At 35.6% G+C, this 18460-nt stretch overlaps 1 protein-coding gene across 1 annotated transcript in view; it reads right to left on the bottom strand.

Moving 5' to 3' along the window:
- Window positions 1–18460, bottom strand: part of Emcn (endomucin) — an 85386-nt gene that overhangs the window by 31769 nt on the left and 35157 nt on the right. The window contains exon 4 of the mRNA XM_029537878.1: window positions 7801–7914. Coding sequence (XP_029393738.1) covers window positions 7801–7914 — 114 coding nt within the window. The remainder of the gene's footprint in view (window positions 1–7800; window positions 7915–18460) is intronic.

Below are 18460 nucleotides of genomic sequence, written 5' to 3'. Positions count from 1 at the left end.
GCTGTCTTCAGACACAACAGAAGAGGGAGTCAGATCTCATTACAGATGGTTGTAAGCCACCATATGGTTGCTGGGATTTGAACTCAGGACCTTCAAAAAAGCAGTCAGTGCTCTTACCTGCTGAGCCATATCTCCAGCCTGTGTATGTCTGTCTATGGGTATGCGCACATTTGCACAGGTGTTGCTAGAAGCCAGAGAAGGGCACTGGCTACCCCTGAAGCCGAGCTCTGAGCTGACTGATAATGGTGCTGAGGATGAAGTTGGGTGGGTGGTTTACAGTCCTGAGTCATCTGTCCAGTACCAGACTGAGCTTTCTGTTAGGATTACAGTTTCTCTACTATTGAGCTTACAACAATATAGTTACCTCTCTCATCTCAAAACTCATACTGTTTACATATATGTATATTGTTCTACATATTGTTTGTATGTATGTCATGCCTCAAAGGTACTTGTTATGTTTTAGTTAAACAATTTTCTGTTGAAGAGACTGAAACGAGTACAGGCATTTTGTATCCCTGTATGAGTTTGCCACTCTCTGAGCTCGGTCCTGAGTGCTTTGCATCTGGTGCTGTTCCTCTCCTGCTGAATGTTTATACTCATAATAAAATGTCCCAGCTCTGTATGTCTGTAAGTCTCCACAGAGCACTAGAGTGACAGTTTCCCCTGCAGTAGGGAAGATGTTCTCTGTTGTTTTCTGGCAGGCATTGTTCCTGAGGAAGCTCTGCTGTCATTCCCCATGTTCCTTTACTTAATGTGTCATTTTTTTCAAGAGCTTATTTTAAGGTTTTCTCTTTATATTTAGTGTGATTTCCTTCTGTTGTTTTGTTTTGTTTTGTTTTCTATTTTGTGTTCATCATTCTTCCTGAATTTGCTTGCCTGTTGTTCTTAACTGTACGGGGGAAATATTTTTTTGCCCACCTTTATCACTCTGTCTTCCAGGAGTTCACTGACATGCATTTGGGTCTTCGGGTCACTGGGTCAAATGATTGTTTCTTTCCTAGGCTTCCTTTGTGGCATTTCTCTCCTTTGTTGCATCCTCTACCTAGTTTCTATTGTCCTGTCACCTTCGCAATCACAGCTTTTTAGTTTATTCATCTCCATTATTGGTTTTTTAATTTTAATTTATTAGTTTCACATTTCTTTTTATTATTTTATACCTTCTGGGGTTTTTTTTTTCCTTTTTACTCCAATTTCTTGAGATTGGTTGCTTAGACAATTAAATCTGAACCCCTGCTTTCTTTCCATGACCTTGCAGTTATAGATTTCACTACAATGCTGGCATCAATTCAATACTAGATAATTTTTTAACAAATTATGTAATATGTTGAGATGCTTTTTACCAAGTCCATGATATATTACAGAGTGCTAGTCCATATGAAAATCATCAGCTTTCTATATTCCTTCAGTATCCATTGGATTCATTTTTTCAGCAATCTTTATAGGCTTGAGTGTCAGGTTTCAACATTGCTTCAATCAAAACCTTATTAGAAAATGCTTGCAAATAAAAAAAAAATATCATGGCATGAAATTAAACAGATCCAAAGTCTAAATACGTCAACAAACAGTTGAGAACAGTTATAACTTTCTTGATTAGATTTATTCCTATGTATTTCATTATTTTGGACATGTTTAACATAATTTTGCCTTCTTAATTTCCTCTTGAGGTTATTACTCATCAGTGCAAATAAAATCATTGAAGTTGTGATCTCTGCACCTACTGAACTCATCTATTAACCCTAGCTTTCGTTTCAGTTTGTTTTTCTTTTCTTTTTTTAAAATTTATTTATTATTTTTTTCTTTATTTACATTTCAAGTACTATCCCGAAAGTTCCCTATACCCCACCGCCGCCCCTGCTCCCCTACCCACCCACTACCACTACTTGACCCTAGCCTTCCCCTGTGCTGGGTCATATAAAGTTTACAAGACCAAGGGGCCTCTATTCCCAATGATGGCCGATTAGGCCATCTTCTGCTACATATGCAGCTAGAGACTCGAGCTCAGGGGGCACTGGTTAGTTCATATTGTTGTTGCACCTACAGGGTTGCAGCCCCCTACAACTCCTTGGGTACTTTCTCTAGCTCCTCCATTGGGGGCCCTGTGTTCCATCTAATAGCTGACTGTGAGCATCCACTTCTGTGTTTGCCAGGCACTGGCATAGCCTCACAAGAGTCCACAATATCAGGGTCCCTTCAGCAGAATCTTGCTGGCATGTACATTAGTATCTGGGTTTGGTGGCTGATGATGGGATGGATTCCCGGATGGGGTAGTCTCTGGATAGTCCATCCTTTCATCTTAGCTCTAAATTTTGTCTCTGTACCTATATCCTTTCATGGGTATTTTGTTCCTTATTCTAAGGAGGAATGAAGTATCCACACAATGGTCACCCTTCTTGGTTTTCCTGCGTTTTGCAAAATGTATCTTGGGTATTCTAAGTTTCTGGGCTAATATCCGCTTATCAGTGAGTTCATATCTACTGACTTCTTTTGTGATTGGGTTACCTCACCAAGGATGATATCCTCCAGATACATCCATTTGCCCAAGAATTTCATAAATTCATTGTTTTTAATAGCTGAGTAGTACTCCATTGTATAAATGTACCAGAGTTTCTGTATCCATTCCTCTATTGAGGGACATCTGGGTTCTTTCCAGCTTCTGGCTATTATAAATAAGGCTGCTATGAACATAGTGGAGCATGTGTCCTTATTACCAGTTGGGAGATCTTCTGGGTATATGCCCAGAAGTGGTAGAACCTAGCAGTCAATTTGTTTTTCTGTTGTTGTTGTTGTTGTTGCCGTTGTCATTGTTGTTTAGGGTTACTTACTATGCAGACCCCGCCCTCTCAGGGTGGAGCTGGTTTTCCTTCTTCTTTTCTATGTGCACATCTCTTATGTCTTTCCTTGTCTAACTGCTGTGGATGCTAAGTTCTTTGTTGCAGTAGTCAGGCTGGCACCCTTGCTTAGTTCTCGAATTTAGAAGGAAGCTTAACACTTTTCTCCTCTAAGTCTCAAGTCAGCTGTAGGCATCTTTTTTTTTACCCCTAAATCCGTTATGTTGATGGAATTTCCCTTTACCCATTTCGGTGAGTGTTTCTTTCAAGAAGAAGTGCTGGATTTTGTGACAGCCTTTGCTGATTGCATTGTATGTATATTTCGTCTCCTAGTGAGTTTTTATGACTTGAATTATCTTTTCTTTCATGAACAAGGCTCACTTAGCATCACATGTTATAGGAATATGAGACATAAGAATACTAGCTCCAAGATAAGGAATGAACCGTTCAATAAAAGGAACTGATAAATTTTTAGAGCACTCTGTGCTCCTAGGTTGCTTTTCTGTTGCTGCCATAAAACACAGCTAGGGAATATAGGGCTTATTCTGGCTTTATAGGTTGTAGTCCCTCACTAATAGAGACTGGGCAAGAACTTGAGGCACAAGCTTGGAGAACTGAAGCAGAAACCTTGGTGCTAACTGACTTACTTCCCTTGGCTTGCTCACCTACCTTCCTTAAGCTTCCCAGACTCACCTTTCCTGGGATGTTACTGCTCACAGAGCACAGGGCCCTCCACATCAATCAGACAAATACTCATAGAGTTGCCACAGACCAGCTTGATGGAGACAATTCCTCAACTGAAACTCCACCTTCCCAGGTGACTCTAGTTTGTGTCACTTAACAAAGTATATTGGAAATGGACTTAAGTTGTTTTGCCTTTGGGACAGAATGCTATACTCTGAACATGTATACTATATATATATATATATGAATTATTCCTCGAAAGTGCATGTATTAAGCACTGGGTGAGCAGCTGGCACTATTTGGGAGATGATAGGAGTCAGAGCCTCACTAAAGTGTTCAGTATTGAGGTCATGCCAAGCCTGACGTCATTCTCTGTCTGCTATGGGATGAGGAGTACCCCCTGCTTTCTTTTATACATACTTCCATTGGTAAGCTCTGTCCAAGTACACAGAACCAAGTATCTGTGGACTGGCCCTTGTGAAACTAAGCAAAAATACCATCTTCCCTTAAATTATTTTGACCAGGTACCTGCCACAGTAATGCCAACAAAACAAAACAAAAAAGAACAACCCCCCAAACAAACAAACAAACAAACATAAAACACAAAACCAAAATAACAAACCAAAAATCAAAACAAAGCAAAACACCCCCAAAATAAAACAAACAAAACAAAAAATCAAACAAACAAGTAAACCAAAATAAAACCCAAGCAAAAATTAAACCAAACCAAACCACAACAAAAATCCAGGATTTAAAAAAGCCTAAGAGTAACACACACTTGTAAGCAGCATATGCCATCCAAATACACACACACACACACACACACACACACACACACACACACACACACACACACGTATATGTGTATGTGTATGTGTGTATGTGTATATGTATATGTATATGTATATGTATATGTATATGTATATGTATATGTATATGTATATGTATATGTATATGTATATGTATATGTATAGTGTAGAAAGGTTATCTCAGTTTCCAGTAGCTTTGTGATGATAATGCATAATAATCTAGTGTTATCCTTTTCCATCATATATTCTATTATTTTAACAGTGATGCTACGTTGTAAGGTCGACCCCAGATCTGAGTCTTGCTATCTAACAGAATATTGTCATCCCTACCCCACACTGCTCCCACCTCCAGTGTCTTGTAACTATTCTTCCTCTGCTTCTGTGAGTGCATCTTTGAAAGAACTTGAGACAGAGTCTGGCTAAGTTTCCCAGGCTGGCCTTCACTCCACTGTGCATCCATACAGCTTTGAACTTGGGCCCCTCTCACCTCAGCTTTCTAAATTGCTAGGATTTCCGGCCCGTACTGCCAAACTCGAGGTGTTAAAGTTCATGAGAATCCATACATAGGTGAGATTATAAAGCATTTGTATTTTTATCCTAGGTCTATTTCACTTAACTTGATGACCTTCACTTTCTTCCACGCTCTCACATGTGGTGTGGTTTTTTTCTTCATAAAGCCTCTTACTACTTTCAATTGTATATACATTTCACCGCCTTTTCTTTCTTAATCTATTATTTGTTGAAAGACACTGATAGTTGCTCTCCATCTTAGTTATTTTTAGTGTGGCTGCAGTAAACATGGAAATAAGTATATGTCCCCCAGATATAGATTTAATTTCTTTGGATCTATCTATCTATATATCTATATCTCCATATATATTTGTATATATTTACATATGTATATATCATATGGTAGTCCTATCTTTAATTTTCTGCAACACATCCATATGGCCTTCCACAGTGTTTGCACTAATTTATATTTCCACCAATGATCTACAAATGTTTCTTTTCTCTCATATTCTCATCAATATTTTTCACCAAAACATTCTAAAATATGAGGTCATATCTCATTATGACTCAAAATGAGTGTAGATTTTTGGCCATTTTTATTCTCTTACTGAGAAATGTCTAACTATTCATTTTCTCAGTGTTTTTTTACTTTTGAGTTGTCTGAGTATACATTATATATATATGTATATATATCAAACTAACTTATTAAATGCATGGCTATTTCAAGTTAGAAGGTTTTTAGTATCTATAAAATATTACCATTTTGTCTATTTATTTTTTCAGGTGATTTTTTTTTTAATCTATGATTTTATGGTCATATCCAAGAAATTGTTGCCCAGACGAATTTTATGAACTTTAGCACCCTAACCTCCTCTTCCAGATTCATGGTTTCATGTCTTTTGAAGCTATGAACAAGACCATGTGGTTGCTCTGTTCTTTACCCTGTCCTCTTCATTAGAATTCACTATGGTCTGTTGGCCATGTATAGATAAGAGCTTGATTGCTTCTGTAATGCCACCCAAGTCCCTTTCATTTCACCCACCAGGCAGGCCTCCTCACTGTTAGTTGCTCTAACTCCGGTATATTTGTTTCTCAGCTCCTCTTCTGTAGGCATCATGTATTTGCTTCCTCTTTATTTAGTTCTCCCTGCTAGATGCCACATCCAAGAGAACATCTTGACTCCAGAGAAACTGGCAGAATGACTACCGCTTCCTTTTCCTCCTTCTGTTTCATTATTAAGAACCTATCCATTCATTATTGCCAGGTTAACCTTTACCTCCTATGCTGTCTTTCTCAACCACCACTAACTCTATGATGTCATTGTTTAGTTTACAACCCTAACTCACAAATGAGAGTAGAGGTGACACACAGGTGACCTCGCAAAAGAGTGTTCATAAATAAACCTATTAAATAAACCCACATTTCTTTATAATATCAGAGGAATAAATCAATGATCATTTCTCTTTTTAAAGTTCTATAATTTTGGGAGCTAATCGTCTACAGACAGAATGAAATAGCATGAAAGAAATAAACATGATTCAAAAAGGATGCTAAATTTATAGAGATATCTTATGTCCATTCTACTTTCTGAAGAGGAGCTAAACAACAAGCCTTATTAGATCTTTTCTTCTAAAGCATGCCTCCCTTTCTCTAGATGTTAAGATTGTGTCATACACAAATCCTTTTGTCTTATAACCATGACCCGAGGAATTATCAGCCATACACTTTAGGTGAAGGGGAATCATCAGAATCTGTGAGCCAGAAATCTGGGGACAGTGGCGCTTGGGATAATACTCCATCTTATCTTGTCCATGAGTCCTTCATTAAGAAAAATAGCCCTGAGGTTCAAACATGATTATTACAGTCATGGAATAAGTTTAGAAACTGAGCTCTGTAAATCCATGCAATTTTATTTTATTTTATTTTTTTGTCGAAACCATTTTGATCAGTCTACATTCTCATTTCCATACAAATTTTGTAATATGTATCAATTTCTTAAAAATACTTCTTTAATTCTCTATATACTCTGCTGAAATTGTTTATCAATTTTGAAGAACTCTTCAAAATATTGTCTTCCAATTCAAGAATATGTAATATTCAGTTATTTAGATATTGATTAGATTGACTGCTTTAGTGGACAGAAACTGCATTTGTCTCATTGAAATTATCCCTAAATATTTGCTACCATTTGATATTAATTTAGATGGAATAATTTATTTTAATTCTTTGGATTAGCATTGGTAATATGTAAAGTAAGATTTTTTTTGACATCTTGCATTTTGTGTTAGAATTTCTTTATGGTTATTATAATTTCATTGTGAGTTTTATTTCCTGTATACATGATTGTTCCATATACTAATAAAATATTACCTTTTCATTTATACTTGAATAATGCTCTTTATCTTCTCATCAATCCTTTATCTATCCACTTATATACTATTGAGAGCCTCTGGCTATAGCACTTAGCTGAAACCATGTTTTTGATCTTTCTTAAAAAGGAAACATTAGATTTTTTGATATTCCTTGAGTTTGGGAAAATTAACATAATCTATTTTCATAAAATATATGTTGGAGTTGTGAATATTTCCAATTTCCCTTTTAGTTTCCTTCAATATTAAATCTTTTCAAGTTATATCTGCAAGAATAATTTTCAGTAGGTTGCTTTTGAGAGAACGTTTTGGTTATATCAGAGTTGCATCTTTTGCTGACTATCTTCTTGTAGACAAATGATTTAGAAAACAACTACTCAACTTTATCTTAATTTGCATTGACACCCTCACCACTGTGGCTGTGTCTAGACTATAAGTCAAGAATCCAGTCAAGGTTGCCAAATAGTTGCCTTATTTGATGGTAAGTAGAAGGATGTGCAGGCAGAGCACTGATTTCTTGTATTAGGGCTGGAAAACATTCTGAAACAAAACCTACCTAAGAGATTAGCACAGCAGAGCAGCAGAAGTCATCATACTTACTCTTGTTCTGGGAACTTGGTAGTGTTGAATTAGCATTTGCAATTGGAGTACTTGACACTGTTGTTTTTATAGTGGAGCCTTCATTCTTTAGGAGACCTTCAGTTGTTGTTTCCACTATGTATAAAAAAAGAGAGCATCTATCAAGAATGTATACATCACTAGCTAGTTTCATTGACATTTGTGCCCATATTTGTTTACAACTTCAAGATTCATTACTAGAAATATTTTGACCAAGATTTAGATATCTAGCATTCTAATGGCCACCATTACTTAAGAAAGTAGAGTGATGTTAGAGTTTCCTGTGCATTTGCTATGGCTGCTCTCATATGTGATACTATTAATTCCATAATAATAAATGAAAATAACATGTGTGAGACTCAGACAGTCCAGAAATTTGTTTAACTACATAACTTTCACGTGATGAAAGTCATGTCTGGAATCTACCAACGTTTTTTTTTTTTCTTTTCTTTTCTGTTTTGTTTTGTTTTTTTAACACAGTTAATCACTACTGAGACAACGAAGACATAGAAGTGGCAGCAGCTCAAGAGGACACTTTGGCTGCCCTGCTTCCCAAGAATGGATTTCATGCACATACATAAGCCAGAGCAATAGAATCTATTAAAGATTATATTTCTTCAGTTTTTTATAGGAAAATTAACAACAAAGATAAGCCAAGATATTAAAAAAAACACTAGAATATGTTGAGTTGAACCAACATATATTTGTGCAATTATTTTATAAATGACTGGTACTTTTCAGTATTTTCAAAGTTCAGTATAGGGACATTGGGCTAGTAAAAGAAATTTATAATTCTCAGTATACAATTTGTCCTACTTAGATTTGAAGTTAGCTGGAACTAGTCAGGAAAGTAGATTAGAAGATTCTTATTATAGAATGGGATGCAGAAGAGATTTCTGATCCCCTCCAGTGCAAAAAATCTTGAAATTGTGACAATAAACAAGAATCCATAAAGTAAATTTCTAATGGCACTGAGGCATTTATGTGGGAGAACTAATAGTTTAGAGGGATTCTTAGTAAATAAATACATCTTCAGGCAGAAATACTTCAGGATTTAATATGGAAACAAAACTGAAATTCAAATGTAAATCACATAGTTAATCCTGTATGAGAAAGAAAATGCAGAGCTTATACCCAGAGGCATCACAAAGTGTAAAAGTGAGGAAAATACTTGGGAAAGTATTATTGGGCCACACTGCAGAAGAACATTGGTGATTTTGATACCTCAGAAATGGGAAAGATGCCCACCCTCAGTCCCAAGTGCAGACTCAACACTTGAGAATGGAAGACACAAACAGCTATTTCCCACCAACATCTCAATATGTGCTTGGGAAATGTCATAAGAGAAGCTCCTCTTCAAAAACTGTTGGATAAGAACTTCTCAGATGATCTAAAATGGAACATTAAAATCTTCCTGACTGAGGTCTCCACATAGTGTATACGAGGGTGCTGTCTTGCCCCCATGTAACATCTACTTGGACGACTGACTAGACAGATGATAAGTCATAGTCCCCACTATGACTTTTTCTAAAGAGACAGTAGGTCTCTGGTTGTTTCATGCTACCCACTCTACATAGGGTCATTAAAGAGACAAAGATATCTCCTGTATGGAGATGACACATGGTGTCCAGCTAGCAGTAATCAACTTCACTGTATTACAATCTTATACCTTCCCATTGTAAGAAATCAGCTTGCTGATATGGCTGCCTTATAAAAGTGTTAGATATAAATGATTTTCCAGACATCCAATCTCATTGTAGGTGTACAGGACTACCATAAAACATGTCAATAAGGTGCTCTTAAAAGGGACAAATATATCCAAAAACAAATCTCAAGGAAATTTAATGAATAAAATGCCAATGAAGAACTTAAAAGACTAAAAAGGACATGATGAAAGTAGGCAGGGACTAGTTGGGATAGCAAAAGAGGGCAAACGGGAGTGAGAAATAATAAAGTTCATGGGGCAATGAATATGACCACACATTTTCTATGTGTATGAAATTGCAAAATATATGTAAAAATGAATGCTTGGACTCATAACCACTGAATTGAAATGGACAAATTGTATGCTATGGGAATTATTTAGCAATAAAAATTATTTTAAAAGTCATAGAATTTAAAAGAATAAACATTAAAAGATAGAGAAATCCAGGGGAATTCAGTCAAACCTTTAAGTGTAGGGAAATGGTAGAATAGGTATGGGAAATTCACCAGATGTGGAGATGTCTTATAAATAAAGAGTTCAGAAAATCAAATTATTATAGCCCCAATAACAGATTAGATCATGGGAAAGGAAGAATATATGAAGTTGATGCAATGTTTCTGAGACATTGAAATGTTTGCTTTTGAAATGTTCCTGTCACAAGGAAAAGAAAGAAAGGAAATGGGGAAGAAGGAAGAAGGATAAAGCAAGCAGGAAGAAAGACTTGAGACAGCATTGGGGATTTTCAAGACAGCATTAAATAGAAAAAAAACTATTTTTAATACCCACCCAAAATAAGAGGGGAAAGTTAAGGGCATAGAAATTTCATTTGCAGAAAAATAATAGTAGAAGTCATTTCAAATCTTGTGATTAACATGGAAGTCTATGCACAAGAGACTAATTAGATACGAAGAGAAATGACCAGAAAAATCTTTCACCATTATATATTAGAGTTTAAGACAATAAAATGTTCTAAAATCTGAAGGAAAAAAGTGTTATATTCTCCTCATTACACTACCAGCAGATTGTCCAACAAAAATCCCACAGACAAGGAGGAAATAGGAAGACATATTCTAAGGCTTGAAAGATTAAACTGCCAATCAACATTACTGTAATCCATGAGATTAAAAAAATCAAAGAAAGTAACAATGTCCAAAAATGAGCAAAACCAATGGGAATTCATGTCCATTAAACCAGCATTGTAGAAGATGCTTAAAGAAGTCCCATTGCAAAATGAAAGAAAGATTATTATTCTCATCAGCACAAGTAAAAGTGTACATTCCATGAGAAGAGCAGATTCACAAAAGGGATGTATAAAAGAATCTAGTGCTACTGGTTCAACAAATTCTTAATCCACACATTTAATGAAAAATTAGTAATGGGAAATAAAGAATATTAAAAGCAAACAGAAGAAAACAAGCCAAATGATAGCCAAAGCTCTCAAAAATAATTTTGAATGTAAATTGGCCTAAATTCCCTTCAAGTACAACATATAAATTGTTAAAAATTGATTAAAACATCCACCAACTCACTTTATTAGTAAAGATCTACATAGACAGAAAACAAGGTTGTCATGGAAATGGATATGTATATTCTAATAGTTCCCTCGCCTTAGGTCATTGACCCCATCAAAGACCTGTTTCTAGATTTTTGGCTTCTGGAAGTGTTCCAAGTTAAACACACAGATGTAAAAGTTTGAAGTTAGGATCCATAGAAGAGCAAGAACGGGTAGTGTCTGTCTTTTGGGACATGGTTTACTACCTTAGTATTATTTTTTCTAATTTCATGCATTTACACATATCTTTCTCTATGCCTGAATAAAATTTCTCTTCATATGTGTATCGCATTTTTATCATCCATTCATCAGTTGATAAAGAAGTAGACTGCTTCCTTTTTCTAGCTACTGTGATTATAATAGCAATGAACATAGAAGATAAAGCATCTGTAGTTGGTTATAGAATGTTTGGGATACAATTCCAGGGCTGCTATAGTTGTGTTATATAGTAGTTCTATGTCTAAATTTCTGGGAAACCTCCTCATGATATCCATTATAGTTATATCCATCTGTGGATCAGAGAGGGGCTCATGGGCCCTACCTCCCTCTGCTGAACTATTGGTTACTAACAGATTCTGGGAGAGGGTCAGTAATTTTCTTCAGTTGTATCTATAATGGTGAACCTGCCACGCTCCAATGGATTGTTCCAAACATTTTGTCACATGATGCTTGTTAAAAATCAGCCAGTCAAAACCAAAACAAAATGACATAGATGTAAGGAAGATAGGAGGAAGGGAGCAGAAAGTAATCAGAATGTGTTGTACATGTGTATTGAATTATCAAAGAAAAAATTTGATTCATGAAATTAGAAGTCCCTGAAGATCGAATCTATGAATGAGATCACTGAAAATGATCAAGTTGGTTTTAGCTTAGGGGTACATGAAAGATGAAATATATACAAACAAGCTTGTGTAATACATCTAACCAGCAGACTGAAGTATAAAAATCATATGATCATTTTAAGAGATGGCAATTGATGGCATCTTATGATAAAAATCCTTAACAAATTAAAGATACAAGAATAATAACTCAATAATACAGGCTACATATGTCAAACCAATGGTCAACATTATATTGAATTGTTAAAGCTGATACATTTTTTTTTAAATCTAGAATAAGATGCACCCAATCTCATAGCTGTAACTAAATACAGAACTGATATCTTAGCTAAAATTATGAAAGGAAAAAAGAAAAATTAGAAATTATATAAAATTAAAGGGAATGAAGTCAGATTATCATGTTTCCAATTAATTCAATATCTATCAAACCCTGAAAGGGGCTGAAGACATGGATCATATATTAAGAACACTTGTCCTTGTAGAAAACCTGGGTTCAGTTCCTAGAACCTATAATATGGCTCACAACTATCTGTATTCCAGTTCTAACCTATCCAAGGCTCTCTTTTGCCATCCATTGGCACATGGCATACATATATAGATACAAGTAAATTACTGACAGAGAAGAAAATATAAATATAATTTTTGCATCCTGAAGACTTTATCCACTTACAATTAAAGCTTATGAATAAAATCAATACTGTAGTATAATGGAATATAAAATCAGCATAGATTTCAATAATATTTTTATATTCCAATAGTGAGTTTTTAGAGAAGACATCTAATTACTCCAAACAATGAGGTATCTAGAATATGCCTAACTAATGAATAATAAAAGTTAAAAATACTTCTGACATTTAAAAACACACATCATACATACAAAATGAAAAGTCCTTTTAAGTTCATAAATTTGGAGAATTATTAGCAAAATATTCATATTACCCAAAGCAAACTACATAAAAATACCAATGACATTCAGTATAAAACTACAAAAAATTACTAAAAACTCACATGGCAGTGTGAGAGATTGTGAAGAGTAAATATAAATCATGAGCAGAAGAAATAATATAATACATCTCACGACCTGACTTCCAAATACACTCCAAAGCTAGAGCTGTCACAGAACAGGATATTGGTATAAAAACAAACACATAGACCAAGAATAGAACAAGATCCATAAGAGGATTCACCATGCCTACTGATTCCCAGCAAAAGTACCCCAGACATTCATTGAATAAAGAACAACAACAGATCCTGGAAAACTAGAGATGCTTGAATGGAAGACTGAAATGAACCATACCTTATACTCTGTTCAACAAGCAACTTAAAAATACACCAAACAATTAAATGGAAGACTTGAAATTCTTAAACTCACTGCAAAAACTGGGAATGAATCACTTCAAAACATTGTTCCAGGCAATGATCGTCTGGGTTGGACTCAAAGCACAGGAAGAGAAGCAGTAAGATTGTGTCACTTGCCAATTATTTTTGTTCAAAGAGGTGATGCACAGCCAAGAGATATGTAGAAGGTTTCTAGATTAGAAGCTAAAAATAAGAGTAAAAGAATAGAAGACTCAGGGTTCTGACACCCAAGACATGATGTTGAGAACTGCTTGTTTAACATGAACATTATAGAAGAGAGTGAACTGAGACTCCACACTCAGTCTGGGGCTGGTGAACGGCTACCCTGCAGAAAGGGGAACTGGAGAGAGTCTTGGATGCTGTGAAGATAATGTACTTTAAAATATATGTAGTAGACCTAGAGAGAACAGAATGAAGGTGTGGGACAGAGGACAAGCACGGATGTAAAGGTTTGGCATTTCTGGTGCTACATGCATATATGTTCTGAATTTTGACCCAAGGAAAGAAACATCCACACATGCATGATGGATGATTATTAATGCATGATCCTTGTAACATACCTACCCCGATGGGATCTCTTGGTTCACAAACAGTGTGTTCCAGGCTCTAGCTTATGAGCACTGGGTACTCCAGAGTGAAAGGAAGTTTGTGGTAAGGGAGGCCTTTAAACTTACACATTGCATTCCTTCAGTTTCTTTACTTTCCTCAGATTACAGTGTGTGCCCCCTTGGACTGAACGTAACTTGTGCTGCAACTTCAGAGCATGCTATATACATTAAGTTCAATAAGCAAAATCTAATATTTTAATTAAGTTGAGAGAATGCTATATAGATTTAATTCAATAAGCAAAATTTAATATTTGAATTAAATCTCTGTAAAAGTTTCAATCATAAAGATTGTACATTTTAGAGGGATCGTGTGGTCAATTGATATATATCTTGTAATGTTGAGATCAAAGTAAACATATTTCCTCAAATACTGTCATGACTTTATGACTAGAAGCTTTCAAAAATCCTTCTTGCTTTTTTTTTATGATAGTTTATTTTTATTTTTTAAAAAAATACTCACCATATGGTACACCAGAATAGCAGACCAGAAAATTTTACTCTTACCTCATGAAACTTTTGTGTAATTCTCCCTTGGTCCTATTCTTCTTAGTCCTTGGTAACTACCTTGTAATCTTAGCTTCCATGATCATTATTTTAGATTCTACATATAAAAGAATAGTGCTCTTTGTCTTTTATATCTGGCTTATTAAACTTAGCACAGTATCCGTCTCCACCCATTTGTCAGGATTTCATTATTTTTATGGTTGAATGTTAGTCCACAAGTACATTATTAGTAGCTGGGATTTGGGTAGGTTCTATTTCTTGACCATTGCAAATGGACCTACAATGAACATAGGCATATAGACATCTCTTTCAGATGGTTATATATTTCCCATATATATCTACACAGCAATGAGGTTGCTGGATCTTATTGTTTAAGTGCTAATTATTTCAAGAACTGTTTATATGATTTTGCACAATAATGTCTAAAATAGGTACTTTTTTCTTTACCAGTATCATGCTTACTGCTTTATGATAAGAACCTTTCTTAGTGAGATAAAGGCGTATCTCAATGTGCTTTTGGCTTGTATTTTAATTTACAGGAGAACTGTAACCTCAAGGTATTATTACTTTTACTTTTAAAACCTATGGTTTTCAAGCCCATATCATTTGAAATACCAAGTCTTGGTGTGTGTAGCATAGAAACAAGGAGAAATCAGTTTTATCTGTATAGGAATAGGAATAAGAAAATTTAGTGTGGAGCATGCTTGAAGTAGTCAAACCAGTACTAGATTGACATTAAAGGGAACTGATTTTGCCTGTCTCCTTATAGTCAACTTTTGCTTAGTGTTGAGTACAATACAAGTGCAAAATGGACACCATCACTTGGGAATTTTCAATATGAGACTAGTTTTATACATTTTTGGAAACTGAATTTATTGTGAGAAACAATGAAGGAGTCATTAAATATATTAGTAAGTAACTGTGTTATTACAAGAGATTGGGTTAAGAGGAAAAGTTTATTATTTTTAATTTTATAGGAAAGATGATAGCCTGTTTTATATATTTGGAACTTTGTGATTGAGAGTGCTGTTATAGAGGTGATGTTCTCAGCTAACTAAGCACAAGCTCCCCAGTGAAGGAGCTGGAGAAATAAAAGAAGGAACTGAAGGGGTTTGCAGCCCCATAGGAGGAACAACAGTATGAACCAACCAGTATCCCTAGAGCTCCCAGGGACTAAACCACCAACCAAAGAGTACACATGGAGTGATCCATTGCTCCAGCTGCATATGTATCAGAGGATGGCTTTGCTGGACATCAATGGGAGGAGAGGTCAGTGGTCCTGAGAAGGCTTGATGCCCCAGTGTAGGGGAATGCCAGGACAGGGAAGAGGGAGTAGGTGGGTTGATGAGCAGGCGAAGGGAGGATGGGATAGGGGTTTTCAGAGGGAAAACCAGGAAAGGGGATAACATTTGAAATGTAAATAAAGAAATATCTAATACAAAAAGAGAGTGCTGTTTTATCTGATACCTGCAGTAAAATCACCCTTTTGGAATAAATGAATTCTGACAAGATTAGCATTGACTGAGGTATATGCAGTTGAATGCTACAGTTGAGAAATGATATTTGGCTCAGTTTTATTTTTAAAAGATGCTCTATGCCTAGTTATGAATAAATTTAACCTAAGAGGTGAAGGTTCTGAACATTAAGAATTATAAGACAATTCTAGAGGAAATAAAACATAACAAAAACAGAAACATCATGTTCATGGATCAGTACCCTTAAAAATCTCTCTAATTCCCACAGCAATGTGTAATTTAATGTAAAATCTTAATCATATTCTTCATGTGAACAAAGAAACAAAAATCCTAGTAAACCAAAGCAATTTTGAGAAAGAATAAAATGTGAAAACCATAATACTCTCTGATTTTACACAACATTGCAAAACAATAGTAATCAAAATTTCAGGTACTGGTATAGATCACATACACAACAGTGAACAAACAAGCAAACAAAGATGAGAATCAAAAATAAAAACAAATAATAGTTGACATGACAGCCAGAGGTCACAGAGGAGAAAGAATAATTTCTTCAATAAAGGTTGCAAGAAATTAGACTGCCATAATCTAAGAATGAAGCTGGACCTTTATCTGATACTGCAAACAAAAATAAACTCCCAAAATAAAAGGCCTAAATGTGTTATGAAATCATAAAAATTCTATAAGAGAAGGTTCCAGAGATTCTGTAAAACAGACCTTGTTGTAGAACTCCAAGCAAATATCAGCAAATACAAAGAAATTGAATTTATTTCTTATGTTTTTTAAAAAAGTAATAGCTGTGAAAGATTCATATTCAAGAATGATTTGAAGTCAGTGCTTTATAGAAATTCTGTCTCTGTAACAAGATCATAGTCAGCAACAGATTTAATTAATGTCTGGGTTCCCTCAATGCCTTCTGGGACAATCGTAATGAGCTTATGGTAAGATGTGGGTTGTCCTGATGTCTACACTAAATGTCCTAGGAAGATATTTCTAAGCATCAGCAGAAACAGAAGCAGCAGAAGCTTATTGAAAACTCCTTTGGTCTCTTTCTTTGGGAAGAAAAGTAGTGTATTTGTTAATTAATTTACATATTATGCTACATAGATGTAAATATATGGGTCGAACTGTAACTTGATTGCCTCTGGGATTCATTCCTAAGAATGAGTTCCTAGGAAGAGCTCAAGACATTGAAAGCAAGCAACAGGAGTCCCAAGGATCCTGAAGAGAATAGCAGCCAAGATGAGGAGCATTCAAACATTTATAGAAAAAAAAATGTTTGAAGTGTGTGTGTGTGTGTGTGTGAGAGAGAGAGAGAGAGAGAGAGAGAGAGAGAGAGACAGAGAGAGAGAGAGAGAGAGAGAGACAGACAGACAGACAGACAGACAGACAGACAGACAGACAGACAGACTCAGAGAGAGAGAGAGAGACACTCAGAGAGACAGAGACAGAGACCAAGAGACAGAGAGACAGAGAGACAGAGACAGAGAGACAGAGACAGGGACCAGAGATGTGGCTGTTGTAAGCTGTCCAGTGTGGGTGCTGGGAACTAAACCCAAGTCTTCTTCAAGAGCAGGGCCTACTCTTAACCACTGAGAAATCTCTTCAGACTCAGGCCTTGAACTAAAAGGAGAAAAATGAGTGAAAATGTTATGTGCTGTTGGACAAAATAGGAGTGTTTGGAGTTGCACACACAGCAAAGGTTCTTCCTCACTCTTGCAGGATGTAAAATGACCCAATCCAGGCTGTGGTTGGGGACCAGAGCACATTGTTCTTTAGATCATTGTTAGATGAGTGATTGAATCACCAGACTTTTTTTTTTCTAACTTGATTTACCAAAATAGAATTTTGCAGGAATTTGGGGTTGATCTAGAGAAAGAATAGAATATCACTTTATTTTATATAAAAGGCCACTCCAGTTCTATTTGAAGTGGCCCTGTGTATAATAAAATTTTCAGATATCAAATAAATTGTAGTAATTTAGAATCATCAAAGCAATTCAGAATTCAGAGCTTAAAAATTCCTTCTGGCATGCTAGAGAGATGGCTCAGAAGTTAAAAGCAGTGGCTATAGGACCCAAGTTCAATTCCCAGCACCATGTGGTGGTTCACAACCATTTACAACTCCTGGCCAGGTGATCAGTCACTCTCTTCTAGCCTCTGAGACACATAGCACATATACAGTTCACAGACATGCATCCAGGCAAAATACTCCTTTACATATAATGTAATAAGTAAATATAGAAAGAAGTAATAAAAATCCCTGTTCTTTCTTAGAAACTCCTGTATCGTGTAGATGTTTTAATCTTCTATCCCTATAGCTTTTTCCAGGATAATTTTGGGCAGCAAATATTAAAAGTTTTTCCCTCTCTATTTGTCTTCTATAGTCATTAATTTTAGAGAGATCTTGCATATCTCAGAGTCATTAGAAACATTTGTTTATGGGATAACCTTGAAAGATTTTTGGATTATTTGAGCTGCCCCTAGTGGAAATTGAAGTTCATAGAAATTGCATATCGAGTGGTGATGGCCGAAATGGATCTCCTTTTGTCTTTTACTGTGAATAGAAGGTGTGTGTGTGTGTGTGTGTGTGTGTGTGTG

Source organism: Mus pahari, chromosome 4 (assembly GCF_900095145.1).
Source record: "Mus pahari chromosome 4, PAHARI_EIJ_v1.1, whole genome shotgun sequence".
Lineage (NCBI taxonomy): Eukaryota > Metazoa > Chordata > Mammalia > Rodentia > Muridae > Mus > Mus pahari.
Note: the sequence above shows the minus strand (reverse complement) of the source record. Positions and strands in the feature narration are given on the sequence as shown.